Below are 14,754 nucleotides of genomic sequence, written 5' to 3'. Positions count from 1 at the left end.
CTCCCTTAGAAGAATAATCTCCTTGTGCAGAGAAATCAAGCATGCAACTACCAAATGTGGGCAATTTCAGATAGCAATTGAATCCAATAAACTACAGCTTCGATTTAAACTTCTAAAAGAAGGTATTTCTGTGTAACCCCTTTAAAAAAAGTGAACAGTATGTACCTAATAGTTGCATTTACTGTTGACCCAAATGTAAAAAAAAAAAAAAAAAAAAAAAGTGACTCACTTCTTGATGTATTAAACAGAAGACTGTATTTATCTCAAAGACACAAAGATATTCTCCTATGATTAAGAGAACAAATTTATTGTAGAAGTCCTTGTATAATAGCTAGTTCTAGCATGCTGTCTTAAACAGTCCTTTTATTTTAAATGGCTTTATGATTTTTACATAAAATGCAATTATTGATTTATGCAGCTAAAGTACTTATGCTGTTCTAAAACGAAAGGTTCTGTGCTATGGTACCACATACTGCTGGGGCTACAGAAGTGATTTGAAAGTATTACTGCATCATGTTGCCCTCACAATCAAATGCTGGGACACACGTGCTAGGATCCACTGCTAATCCCACTCCAGCAAGCTAAACTTTTTCCAAGACATATTAAATAATGACCTCCACCTTTATCACTAGCAACATTTTTTTTTAAGCCTATCAGTTATTTTCCTTCAGCTAGAAATTAGCTTTCTAGCCATGCAATATGCTCTCTACATTTGAAAGTGAATTTAATTCTCCGTATCCTGTGCTGGCTGTGTCCGTGAGCAACGAGCACACCTCGGCATCAGATACTGCTAACCTGCCCCTACAAAAAAAAGGCTCCATGCCATCAGTGACAACACTTAATACCAACCAATGGGATTATACACAAACAAAACACCCTAGTATCCTGACAGACAAGTACTTGTCATCCCTACTCCTGCATGAAGATGTATACTGGGCATTAAGCCAACATAACGCAGAGACAACATGGCAGTAAACGAGGAAACAAACCCCCCACATCCTCCCCATACCTGTGGGGAAGCTGCTCCACTTCCGTTGTTCTCTGTGGATCTGGGAAGTGGTTGTTTAGTTAAGTTCTACAGGAGGAAAAATAATTGTTAGAAGGAATAGACAAGGACTGTAATTCACTGGTTCCTACAAATAGCATCTGTGCTTTTTCCTTGCCTGTGTTTTTAGTACTTCCTTTTGAATGTTTATTAAGATGTCTTCATGCAAACAAGCTAGTTTGTTAAATTCAAAACAGATTGCTGCAATATACAGAACTACAAAGCAGCTATGTGTGCATGGATTAGTATGAGACATCTGCAAATGCAGACATCTCCAGTTAAATTATTCATAATGATTATTTATGTAACATTTATGCACAAATCAAAGAAACACCAAAAAGACAAAATGATAGCAGGAAAAATGTAATTGATGACCAGTAGTGTTTACAGCTGACATGAGTAAGAGTGGAATCACACTGTCTGGTTAAGTACCTTGGGGGGGATGGGGGGTGGGGGTGTGTGTATGTATGTAAACTACCTGGAAAAATAAGTGCTGGGAACAGGCTGTTTAAGATTCCAAACCAGCACAGGAAGAAAATTTAGCAACACCTTGTGCAAAACTTCACACATACATACCTCTGCACTCCCAAACAAAGAAAAACACCAAACAAGCCCACCAAAAAAACCCCAAAACCAACACAACAGAAAACAATAGTTTTGGATTGGAGTTTTTTGTGTGGTTTTGTTTGTTGTTTTTTTGTTTTTCTTTTAAACAGAAGTCAGACATTTCTGTTCCTAGTTTGTCTATGCTGCTTTTCCTATGTCCTGTGTTCAGGTGTCTTCTAACCTGTACAAATCCAGACGATTTTCTGGTGTTTAAACCAGGCCAAGCTGAAGTAACAAAACATGCTAGAAACCATCTTGGATATAATTTTTTTCCAATAGAAGCAAAGCACTGAGATATATCGAACAAAGTATGAAGAATTCAGCTAAAAGCAGTGTAACTTTTAGTTTTTAATCAAGATGCACTCTGATAGTCATATGCAAGCTGTAAAATCTAAGGTGTATATACAACTAAAATATCAATCATAATCATCCATGTATCTGCTACGTGATTACACACACAGCTTCTACTCTGTGTGGATACGCAGATAAGCATATACAAACATCAATGTAGAAGAGGAATGATTCACTGTAAAAGAGCTTCAGAAAGGTTTGACGTGGAGCAAACTGAAGGAAGTACAAAAATACCACAGAAGAAAATGAAATCCAGACAGTTAATGAAGCCAGAGAAATGAGCAGTCACCCAGATACAGACAAAGCGAAATGAGCAATAACCAGCCATACAAGAAGTCTGTTTGGATTTGGAAATTGCATTTCACCTGGCTTGAACAAAATCTGCATTGTGCTTCAGAGCACTGTTCTGTTGTGGTGGATTTATTCCTAGTGGATTAAGAGCTCTTACCAGGTTTTAAACTAAAGCACTCCTATGTTTTCTTCTCGGCTCCATTGCCTGTTCTTTTTCATTTCCTAACTGGAAAGTTGATAAAAAGGGTAATCCAAATAAAAATTTATGTTCTGCTTTATAATTTACAGAGCATCTACTGTACTAGTACTGGACTGACAGAGGAAGACAAATACTTTACCAAGAATTACAAACTAACTACAAACACTTCTTTCAAAAGTCATATATTCTGATACCCACAAAAAGAATTAAAGGAAACTATGGATGGTTTGTACATCTAATTCATAAGATTAAGTTAATAACATTTAAGATCTATTTAAAAACATAAGATAAGGAGATTTATTAAATCTAATAAGGTGTTTATGAATATGAAAACTATGGATGCTGTTCTTTTCTGTGAAGATACCTAAAAAGCTGCCATTTAAGGATCTATGAAGATCCCTAAAAATGCCATTTCAAATCTAAACTGTCTCCACTTTTAAAATTTTCCCATTAATTTTGCTGACATCTTTGTACTCAATCTGTGTGGAAAAAAAAGTAAAACCTGTGTTTGGGATTAGACTTTCTATTGACATAAATCATAAAAAGGATAGATTGATAAACTTTTATATAAAATGAGTACCACCAGAGGCATCTGGCTGCTGCCATTCTAAGTTACTGTGCTCTAGGGCAAAGGGTCATATTCTGATGTCCACACAGTGAAAGGTAAGCATGAATGGAAGTTGCTATATATAAGTACAGATTCAAGAGGCTTTGAAGAGCTTAAAAGCCCTAGCCTTTCATAAGCCTTAAGATATGTTTCAGCAAAACTAGAAGCACAGAGCACAGGCTGGCATTTTGATAGTCTTAAAACCAGCAGTTATGTCAGGGTTTCTGGAAACCATCAGAAGTCTTTCCTCCATGAACCCATAGAACATACACAATTATCTCTCTGTCCAGAGAGAGCTATACTTACAATCTCTAATTAAAAGGTTGCTTTTTATTATTAAGATGTATAAACTAGAGCTCAGTTTTAACTGGAGCACATTAAGGCATTCTAGTGACACTTGTGCTTCCTTACTTCTTTATTTCTGAAATGCAAACTAATTCATCTCATTTATTTCTCAAATGTATAAATAGATTCATAAACCTGAATAGTGAAAGCTTAAAAGTTTGCATTTAAAAACATTTTACTATTCTCCCTCTTTCTCAGGTATTCCAAAATTGAATAAATCACGGAGGAAGGAAGGAGAGCTTAGTACACATTTTCTTCCCTCATTTTCCTTTAATGTTTCTTTAAAAAGCCTCTCTGTCCAAGAATATTTGAACTGTTCCTTTATGCAACAAAACCCATGTAGCTTAGTTAGTAAAGAGTTTATACTAACTTCACCTATGCCAAAAAATCCACAATTATAGTCACTTCCTGTGATGCTCACTCTCTTGGATCACGCGTCACTTGCACACACACAGTTAAAATACTAGTCTGTTTTAGCAGAATTAATACACATTTGTGTGTGTTGATGAAACTTTCCCTCTCCTGCATCTTTAGTTTACCTAGGTTTCCCAAATGTCTATAATGGATGTTTTTTTACTATATATTTTTATATAATTGACCCTCCTCCTCCCTATAAACTTTTGCATTATGGTTTTCCAGTCCCCCAACTCTCACTGTGAAAGTACAGCTCTTGAACTTTCAAAAAGTTCAGAGAACAAAATCAGTTTTACAAGTAACATTATTAATACACATTGGTAACACATTAACATCAACTCTTACATTATAATTATTTGCTATGTATGCAGTCTTGTATATAAATATGCAAGTCAGTGATTACTTTAGTCTATACTAAAAGATAAAGACAACATTTTGGCATTCACAGAAATATGTTTTTTGAAATGCAACTGTACTAGGGATATTCTGTAGTGTAGTGAAAAACAGCCCACAACTGTTTACTGCTGTAAGTGTAGAAAAGCTTAAATAAATTCGCAGTGTAACTTTAAGTAATGATCACTACCTGGAATATGGTCAAAATACCTAGAACTGAAAAAAAAATTAATAAATCTAGTAACTCTTTCAAAACTACAGATTTCAGCACAGTCTGAGTGTTCTCCTTGCTCCCCAGCAAAAAGCTCAATCGTGAGAACGCCGTGACGGGGCTAGTAATGAACCTGTGGTCTAAGGGTGTGCTCTAAACAAGTATAACCCTTTACAACAAATGAAGGCTTTCCACAGATCACCTTTTAATCATTGTTTCAGTCTAATCTTGCTTAGCTTGAGAGAGACAAGTCCAACATAACATAGTGTGTTGTGCTATGTCCATCTGCTTATCAAATTTCTATCCTGTTACAGCTTGTCATTTCCAGCCCCTGGAGGAACGGTAAGAAAGCACTTGTTAAACTAGAAAAGCAAAGTAATCATAGAATCATAAAATCATAGAATGGTTTGGGTTGGAAGGGACCTCAAAGATCACCTAGTTCCAACCCCCCTGCCGCGGGCAGGGACACTCACCACTAGACCAGGTTGCCCAAAGCCTCATCCAACCTAGCCTTGAACACTTCCAGGGAGGGGACATCCACAACCTCTCAGGGCAACCTGTTCCAGTGCCTCACCACCCTCATAGAGAATAATTTCTTTCTAACATCTAATTTAAATCTACCCTCTTTTAGTTTAAACCCATTACCCCTTGTCCTATCTCCACGCTCCCTGATAAACAGTCCCTCACCATCTTTCCTGTAGGCCCCCTTTAGGTACTGGAAGGTCTCCTCAGAGCCTTCTCTTCTCCAGGCTGAACAATCCCAACTCTCTCAGCCTGTCCTCACAGGAGAGGTGCTCCAGCCCTCTGATCAGCTTCGTGGCCCTCCTCTGGACTCTCTCCAACAAACAAGCCAATTATCCCTGCAGTAACTTTTCTGACACCTCCTGCTTAGAACACAAAAAGCCAGAAGGATCGTGAGGTCCTGCTTTCACGGTCTGTATTTGTACAGAAAATCAAGATCAAGAAAGCTTTTGCCCTTCTGCTCCACGGGAGGTTTCTGTCCTCCCTGAGCCTGCCTTAGGACACCTGCGTTATGCTTTGACAGGTATACTGTCCCAGTCAAACTCCCCACTTGCCGTTGTCCCCGGAGCGGGTTGCACCCAGCACGAGCCAGGCGCTTGGCACCAGAAGCAAGAGCTCCCCCTCAGGGCTTGCCCCCTTGCCTCACAGTGTAAGTGAAAAAATGATCAGAAACGTGAAGTATGAGGATGAGCTGGGACTCTAAAAAGCCACTGTGTTTTGAATCACTATGGACTTAGGAATGCCATCCTTCTGAAGCATGTGAAAGATGCCATCACAGTCCTGTGACAATAATGAGAAGAATACAGCTTTGTATGTGCGTATGTTAGAAAGTAGAAGGCTCCTTTCCTCCCTATGTCTGCTTCTTTTTCTCCACTCCTTGTTCTCTTCTCACTGAGCTTCTCCACTCCTATACTGTGAAAACAACATTTCCAGGCAAAGAAATATATACTTAAAATAAAATCTGGTTATTAAAAAAAAGGCTATTTATCCTCACAATAATAGCTGCCAGGTTACCAACTAGAAGTAGCTGAATTCCAAGTCTCTACGTGAGATAATTATTTCCTGCTACCATTAGTAGTGAATGATGTTGAGAGGCTTTCACTCTACACAGCAAAAAGTATGTAAATTTTAGACAAAAACAATCTCAATGTTTATCATATCAATTTATCTTGAAATGCATACAGACATACATAAAAATGAACTGGAAGACTTTCAATGGCATTAATGAATTCTAAGCAAATGTACAAACTTGTGCAACAATTATTTAAGACTTGTGTAGAGTATGGTTACCTGTATAACAGAAAACGTTAATTTTTTATGTTACAATAAATTCAAATCATACAGCACACCAGCCAGGAGCTATCAGGTACTATCTCCGTGAAATTTAGTGCAGGGTTAGCGACAGGGTAGTTAAGATAGATGTCTTTGTGAGAACAAGCCACAAGCAACACTAGGTTTGCCTTCTAGTACAGTACTCTCCTCCCTCTGCTAGGCATCACTAAGAGGGGTGGGAGGACTCACCACACCGTCACTCTGTGGCTTAGGTTGTTGGGTGGGATCCAAAGCAAAGATAGTATACTCAGAGAGAAAAGCAGGTTCTGCTATCATCCCGGCTAGCAGCTGTCATTCAATGCAAAAAGTAGGAAAACGAAAATAAATCAAGTAATAAGGTAAAGAACGTTGCATGATTTTACTCAATTTTTCCACGTTATTTAAAACATCATAAAACAATACAGCAGTTTGAGACAACAGATATTGATAAAGGCAGGACATAACCAGAAAATATGCATTTACATCATTTCAGAACAGCCAAAATACAGTTTTGATTATTTAGAAGTAAAGAAACACACAATTTAAAAAAACAAAACAAAACAAAAAAAACCAACAAAAGATCCTTGTTTAGCCAAAGATAGAAACAATGTTTCAGGCACTGATATTGTAATTTTTTCTAAGCTTTTGACTTATCTTCAGATACCTCTGAGCCTTCTTTGCTCTGTTATGCATGAAAAACCCATTATTCTAAAAATTCTATCAGTATTTCAGTTATAAACAATATAAATTGCATGCTTTTGACTATTTACCTTCCTTCTAGTGCTCTTATACACTACAATTCTAACTACATTAAAAAAAATCCTTACAAAATTTTTCAAGCTACTAGACTACTATTTTGTAAAAACACCACAAGTTGAATTAACCGTTTCATCAAGTCAGTATTGAGAAAGAGATTTAAATTCCTAGAGACTAAAAACATGATGAGAAAGAGATTCTGGAATTTGAATTCAGACTGTTAGGATGCTAGAACATATTTCAAAAAATATTCCTCTCATGATTTCACTTACACACAAAAGTTCAAGGTTCATCTTTCTTATAGCCTGAGATTTCAGAACCGTGGTGTCTGCTGACTGAACCAAAACACGATGTGGTTTTTCTTTCTTATTATTTCAGAATAATTTTTTTCTATTTCAAGTTACTAAATAGTATTTTTAGGAATCAAATCTATTATAATGTAAGTTAGGGGTGGTTTTTTGTTTGTTTTTTTCTGGTGGGGTGGTTTTTTTTTTAGTGACTGTAGCATTGACTCCAGTGCTCCAGTAGATGAATTAAATTCAAATTGAGAGGGGAAAAATATTTTCATGTGTAAGATCTGGAATGCTACATGACTTGCAATCTGCGTCCACCAAACCCTTTCAGAAAATGTATTAAGTGCATAATGTTCAGCGACAACCATACACAATAGCCTCTGAATGTCGGTACTGACTCCCTATTGTCTTTTCTCTAATGTATTTCTACTGAAAAAAACTAAATAATTACTGAAAAACCCAAGTAACTGAGACCTAAATTACCAATCCTGCAGAAAACAAAGCAAAATAAAAACCTAAACAATGTGCTTTTATTGCCTCTTATGTGATTCACTATATTATATACAGACACGCACACCCAGTACAAATGTCCATTACTGAAGAATTTTGCGAGTTACATCAGAAGACCTTCTAGAGCTACAAAGGGAAAGAAGCTTTGGTTTATGGTCAAAAAAAACCTCAAACCCACAACACTCCAAAATTGTGAACTGTCTTTACAGACAGGGTATCTGCAGAGCACTAATTCTAAAATTTATGCCCAACTTTTACTTCTCAAACTGGTAAGTACAGTGACAATTAATTCCGACTTCTATTCTTCAGCTGCCCTTGTCACAGCGTTCCCAAAGCTGGCATGGGACAAGTACTCCAACAGTTTATTTGATTTGCCAAGAACTAGCTAGGTCTGAGAAACTCAGGTGAAACTTCTCCCTTTTAAGCTACTACAAACATGAACTGCTAACAAAGAGATGGTCTCATTTCTCCTGCTCCCAATGTTCTTCCTCCCAGCCTGGACACACTTCCCAGTGCATCCCCTGTGGTTGCAACCACATGCTGAGTTTGGTCAGACTGGTCACACAGTACCCCTCTCTCAACATGTTAGAAGATAAACTTTGCCATCCAATCAATAAATTGACATGCAATTGTATGGTCAGATACTAGAGAGGCAGAGGCCCCGCTGGCTGGGGGTAGGTAGGACTGTTTCTTGAAGCATTAACCTGCAATCTGACCAATGAAGCATAAAGCAAAACAAAACCTAAACCTTTGCAATGTGAAACTCTAATCACATTCCGAAGTGGATGTAAAAAGTCTAAGTCTAATTCCTAAGAGTAAGCTGTGTTAAAGCTCCTGCTATAGATTTATTCAAGTGTGTAAAACCCATATAAGTTTCTTTCCTCAGCTGAGCTTTTAGGTAAAAAAAACAAAAACAAAAAACCCCACCAAAAAAACCAAAAAGGAAGCTGACAAGAAAAGTGTTAATGAAAGCAGAAAAGTATTAATGATTCCAGACAATCTTCGTAAGTGGTTGTAGAAGCTCACAGCCTTGGCCTTGCTACGCATTTTGTACATGTACCTCTTGAAAAAGTATATACCAGAAAAAGAAATAGCAAATGCTATGTATACACAAGTGTATACACAAACATACAGCAGCAGTACTACAAGCAAGCCTGATGGCCTTGTGAATTAGAAATACACAAATTCTCAGCCACAAGTACAATGTTGATGAAATCTTTAAGACAAAAATTACTTTGTATGTTTAGAGAAGACCAGTTAAGATGGTGAAACACAATTTGCAAGGCAATCATAAATGGATTATGGCAAATACTATTAACCAAAGGATTATGAATGCTATCAACATGTAACATGTATTATCTTCAGCTTAGTTAAGTCACTTTTAAAAACATGACCATCAAGAGTTTCAGGAATCATAGATAGTTCAAATTATCTCTTTATAGTAACAGTATGCTGATGTTTGCTTCTCAAAATATTAAGTAGTGAAATTTCACCATAGCATTATTTTGCTTAATCCAAATTCCATTAAATAGTATAAGCAACTTGTATTAAAAAGAATTACTGTTTAATGTCTAATAAATTATTCTTCATCTGAACTAAAAAAAATTTGACTGTCAGTATGTTCAGCACTCACGAATTGTTATATTTTCAATCACAACCTCAAGTCCATGACCATCAGTGCAGCCAAGTTCTAACAAGAGGCTTTAAAAGTAGTGTCTTAACACTAAACTGAATTAAAAAAATTCAAAACTTATGGTAAGATGACAAAAGAGCTTTAAACAATGGAAAGAGTCAATTTTTAAAAATCACTCAAACTACATGGTAGGCAAATTATAGGAGTATATGTAATTCCTCTCTAGCAAGATCAGGAGATTCAAGCTACCCATAGCCTAAAATATCCCAATCCACATTACTAATTGTTGAGGTTTTGAGAAAAAGAAAGAAAAAAATCCCTTATGAATATAAATTGATGTGGTACTGCTTCAATTTGCAGACATACAACTCTAGGCTCTCTATCACACCTAATAGTTTACCCAAAGAGTAGAATGCATTTAACAATACTGTTGAGTTTCAAAGATGTTATTCAAAACCCTGAGGCAAGAACGTCACTAAATCATCTCAGCTTCACCCTACTGTTGCTTGAGTAAAGGCAAACACAAAAGGGAAGGAACCAACCCTACAAATAAAGAAGGGTAGAAGATGACAATACTGAGGCAGAACTTTAATCACTGTATCAAAATGAAATCGCAAAAATATTTCCTCCCCAGGAGCCAAGACAAGAGTTTCACAATTCAAATAGCTACCAAAGACAGAATATACTCAGTGATGGCCCAAGAGTGGTATTTCCTTAGCACATTTTGAACTGGCTGCATCTCCTCAGTTCATTCTCCATTCTTGGATGTTGGGTACCCAACAATGAAAATATTTAAATATTTGCTCACAGTATTTTTGTTACTCCAGCAGATCATTACCTGCTATGTTTTTACAGCTATATTAAAGGCAGAGCTGTCTAATGAGCCCTATATAATTAGACTACCTAATGCTTTCCAATATATACATGTGTTTTGAGCTGTACTTTTTAATTTTTTTTAATCAACTATTCAGTATGGCTTTAAAAATAGCTGTCTGGGGGAGGGTTTACAAAGACACTAAAAACAATTCACCAACACCTGGAAAAAATGCAAGAAACAACCTGCTAGTTTGCCAAAATTAAACAGATATAAATATTTCCATAATGGCTTCCTGCACTTCAGGATCTGGCCTAAAACCCACTCTGAATTATCTCAGTATCTTCAGAAACATTAAATGAATCTGGTGCTATACTGTCTAATGTATCACTAGGATTATGTCAGTAATGTGATCAATAAAAAGAGACAAGCAGGGAATCCAACTCGGCTGAAGCATACAGGAAACAGACAGAATAGGCAAAGATCTGAATAATCCTTTAACAAATCTTCTCTAATTCTCTGAATGCCATCAAATCATGCTTGAAGCTTGCTATAGAAACCCTACTAAGATCTTCCAACATTCTGTTTCAAGCATACTACAGGGTAAATGAATTCCCTACACTATACTGACCTTTATCTCAGGTACCAAATTAAGGCTATGATGTTGCTGATCTTTTGTCACAATATTTAACTCTTACCTTCCCCCCCCCCCCAGTAAAATCTTACTGACCAACAAACATTCCTATCGTGGAGAGAAAATTACAAATGAGGTAAATTAGGTGATGAAGCCCGACACCAGATGATGCTATGTTTCCTTCAGCATTACTAAAAAACAATACATAACATTATTTTTTTAAATACTCTTTGTATTTCTAAAATTCTGAACAGTTTTTGTAGGCCTCAAGTCTGGCCCATGTTAAGCAGCTTTACTTATTCTTTATGGACTTTCTGAACTCCAGAACCAACTGTGTTCATATTATTCTTGCTATTATTCCTCCCTTCTCTGAAGAATTACCATGCTCAAATCTTCCTTTGCTAAGATTCTGATGACTGGGGCACAAAGGCCATAGTACACGTGTTCCCTAGATCAAAGGGCTTCCTTCACATGCTGTAAAACAAACCCCAGAATTTAACAGGGGTTAGAGTTTGACTCAAGTCTCATTGCTCTGGTGATGGGAGTAGTTGAGTCAATGCATGTTACATACACATAATATACGTTTGATTGCCAAAGGCAGCCATTATTCCCTTTCACAAAAAACAAGAAGAGAACCAGTGGTTCCAAGTTTCAGATCAACCTAGTATCAAGCAAATTTGAAAATTCATACATTTAGTGAAGTACATCATGGTATATGTGCATTTGTAGTGTGTTAAACACTTAAAAGCTTCTATAATTGTATGTGGACAGTTTTGCTATGTTGTACACAAGCGCAGTAAGACAGAGGGAAAGGGATCAGACTATAAGCCTGTCTAAGAGACAAGCCAGTATTTGCTCATCTAGTTCAAGGAGCCGGGGATGTCAGGCTAAAGGTTTAGAGCTTCAACTCTTACTGACAAGTAACTCATTCCTCACGGTAAAATAAAAAAATAAATGTGGTTATTTGTCCAAGTTAAAGAATGTCAAAAAAAAGTTGTGAATAATTCGGTAATTTGCTGTTTTACACAAATATTTGTTTACAGAAGGTCTGTGCAATTTTCAATATAACCTTTTAAGCCTCATCCCTACTGTCATCAGAGAATAGGAAAAACTTAAGGAAGAGCTGAAAGTTCAAGGTTTCTCTCTGCAATTAAAAAAGCCCCAGAATCTAAGAGTACAGAACTACATTTTCAGAAAGAAGTAGTACAGAAACCAAATACAACTATTTTCTTGTTTTTCATTCTGATGAGCAACCTAAACACACTGGTGGATACATCAGGAGTTGTAAAATCCAGGCTTTAGAAACAAACTAGGTTATACAGCCTCCAAAATTTAGTTTAAAATGTAGCTTCAGAAAGAAAAAAAAAAGACATATCTGAACCACTGCAATGTTCGCATGGCAATGTCTATTTAGAAGTACTTCAAATTAAGTATATGAATACAGGAAAGATGCAGCATTAACAGAGGTATTGAAGGAATATTATTTCAGTTTTACTTGTCCTGCTTTACTAACAGCCCACGCTAGAAAAACATTTCAATTAATTTAAAAACATAATCATTAAAGGAGCACTAAAAGGAGATGGAAAAGTACCTTGGCTAGTTTATCTTTAGCTCTAAGAAAATATATAGAGATATAGATATATAGATAGATATATATATATAGTGCTCTGCTGTCACTTCCATAACACTCATGAGGATGTGAGTGATATTTGGATCTGCATGACTGGTAAGTCATCCACAGCAAGCAATCAGCTGTTTGCTCTCAGTAGATGCCTCTGAACTATCTTTGTTATCTTCTGCAGGTGGGCCTGACTTGTAAATAAGTGTATTATAGAACAGAAAGAAAATTTTGAACTTCTAGTAACTATACTGAATGTGATTGATGTATTTCACCTCAAATTCTGTTCAAGAGTCAACACAGTAACAGTTTGAAAAGGAAACATTATATTTCCCTAGAAAAGACTAGAAGCACTAAGTAAACATGTTTTAATCATCCAGGGCTGTTTCAAATGGCACCAACAGCAACTCAGAAAGCATCTGATATGCAAATTGTCTGAAGAAGTTCTATGGAAGCACCAATATATGCTTTCACCTCACACTGTAGTCATATTTCATGGGCTACTTGCAAGAACAAAATACAGAAGTAGACAGACTTTTGTTTTTTCCTTACACACAAAAAAATTATGAGCTTCTCTGTAACACTGCCTCCGGAGATCCACAGCTCCACTGAAATAGAAGCTGCAGAAGAAATTGGGCAAGAAAAAGAAACTTACCTAGTACTCCATGAATGGAGCACACAAGGTTACTTTTTTTAAACTGAGAATGCTTTGGAATTTTAAAAAAATTTTAAAAATCTTATCATTGCAGAATATAAAGCAAGAATTGTTTGCCTGTATGTTTTATTATAATTCCTCGATCAGACTAATGCTGTCATTTACAACTGTAATTCACTCTGGTATCGTTTTTATTCTAAAAATATTCTGAGTTTAAATCAAAGCTCTCACGTGCAATACTTGCAGCTTTGATATTACAGCAGTGAAAATTTGAAAACATGATCTATTAAAGACATACTAAAACGTAATAGGCCAGAGGAAGGACAGAGAACATACAAGAAAACTACTAAACACTGTAATTCTGCTTAGCTTTCAGTACCAAAAAGGTTAGCAATTATTCACGTACCACAAGAACATTTTAGCATATGATACTCTTCAAAAACCAAGCATTTTCAGCGTATTAAGTGTTGTCCAACTTTAGTTCACTGTAACGCCATTGCCACCTGTACATAAAACATCTGTCTGATCAAATGAGAACACTGCAAAAAAATGTCTCCCAAAAGACAACGCACCCATATAATCAGGACATATATTTACAGAGATAACGTGTAATATCTGCAGCTTTTCTAAGCATAGTAATACTGCCACTGAACTGATTTTTATGAAGATCTAATGCAACAAACAAATTTCAAAGAAAATTTGCTTTTAATTATTCTGTTAACATTTATGAGAAACATTAGGAGAAAGGAGATTTCATGTCTTGATCATTTAAGTTTATCTTTATTTTAGAAAAATTACCCATTTGACATAAAGCCAGTCCTTACAAAAAAATAAAAGATTTTCATTACTTTAGCAGCTTCACTACTTTCTGTATTTTTAATTACAGGATACGTTTCACAAGTAAAATTCTCATAGTATCTCCCCAAGCTCAAGGATAACTGGTAAATCTGAGATCACTTTAGTACTCTGTTTCCATTCTTAATCCTATTCTCCTTCTGCCTCTCTGATTATTCCAGTGTAACCACTGTATTTAGAGCATAATGTTCTTCCAACATAACTTGGCATGCCCTGTGGGGAATTCTTTGCTTCTCCTGTTTGTCTGGAAAAGGAGTCTGAAAAAAAGTCTGCTGGGGGGCAACAAAAATCTAATGAAGCACTACAAGAAAAAGTGTAGTTCTCCATAGTAATGATGTACACTACAGAAAGCATTGATACATACAAGTGACATGTCAGTAGCCACGTCAACATTTGGAAATTTATTTTTTAAATATGTTATCTGAATTGTGAAGAGAGCTAGTATTTTTTTTTTTTTTTACTAAATCAACTGATAAAACTGAAAAAGAAGATAAGCCTTCAGGCTCACAAATCTTTTTCAGATCTGGAATAAAAGCAGACATCCTCAAAAATAAATACAAGTTAAGGAAAAGTATTCTCCCTTTCACTCAATGTGTGAGTTATACCATTTGAGCAGAAAAGCAGTTGGTACTTGTATAACAAATGATGAGGAATGTTACCACTTAGTCTTTCCCTTTATTTCCCGATGAAA

General features: G+C 36.1%; 1 protein-coding gene across 7 annotated transcripts in view; it reads right to left on the bottom strand.

Annotated features, from left to right (window-relative positions):
* Positions 1-14,754, bottom strand: part of GOLGA4 (golgin A4) — a 97,196-nt gene that overhangs the window by 71,195 nt on the left and 11,247 nt on the right. For 3 of the 7 annotated variants that reach the window (XM_054815194.1, XM_054815195.1, XM_054815197.1), the window contains exons 3-4: positions 6,506-6,604; positions 1,010-1,075 (exon numbers count right to left, since the gene is read on the bottom strand). In XM_054815194.1, the coding sequence (XP_054671169.1) occupies positions 1,010-1,075; positions 6,506-6,604 (165 nt within the window). Of the gene's footprint in view, positions 1-229; positions 286-1,009; positions 1,076-6,505; positions 6,605-14,754 lie in introns of all 7 variants that reach the window. The other 4 variants (XM_054815198.1, XM_054815196.1, XM_054815199.1 and 1 more) reach the window with 2 other exon arrangements.

The sequence above is a fragment of the Grus americana genome, chromosome 2 (assembly GCF_028858705.1).
Source record: "Grus americana isolate bGruAme1 chromosome 2, bGruAme1.mat, whole genome shotgun sequence".
Taxonomy (NCBI): Eukaryota; Metazoa; Chordata; class Aves; order Gruiformes; family Gruidae; genus Grus; species Grus americana.
Note: the sequence above shows the minus strand (reverse complement) of the source record. Positions and strands in the feature narration are given on the sequence as shown.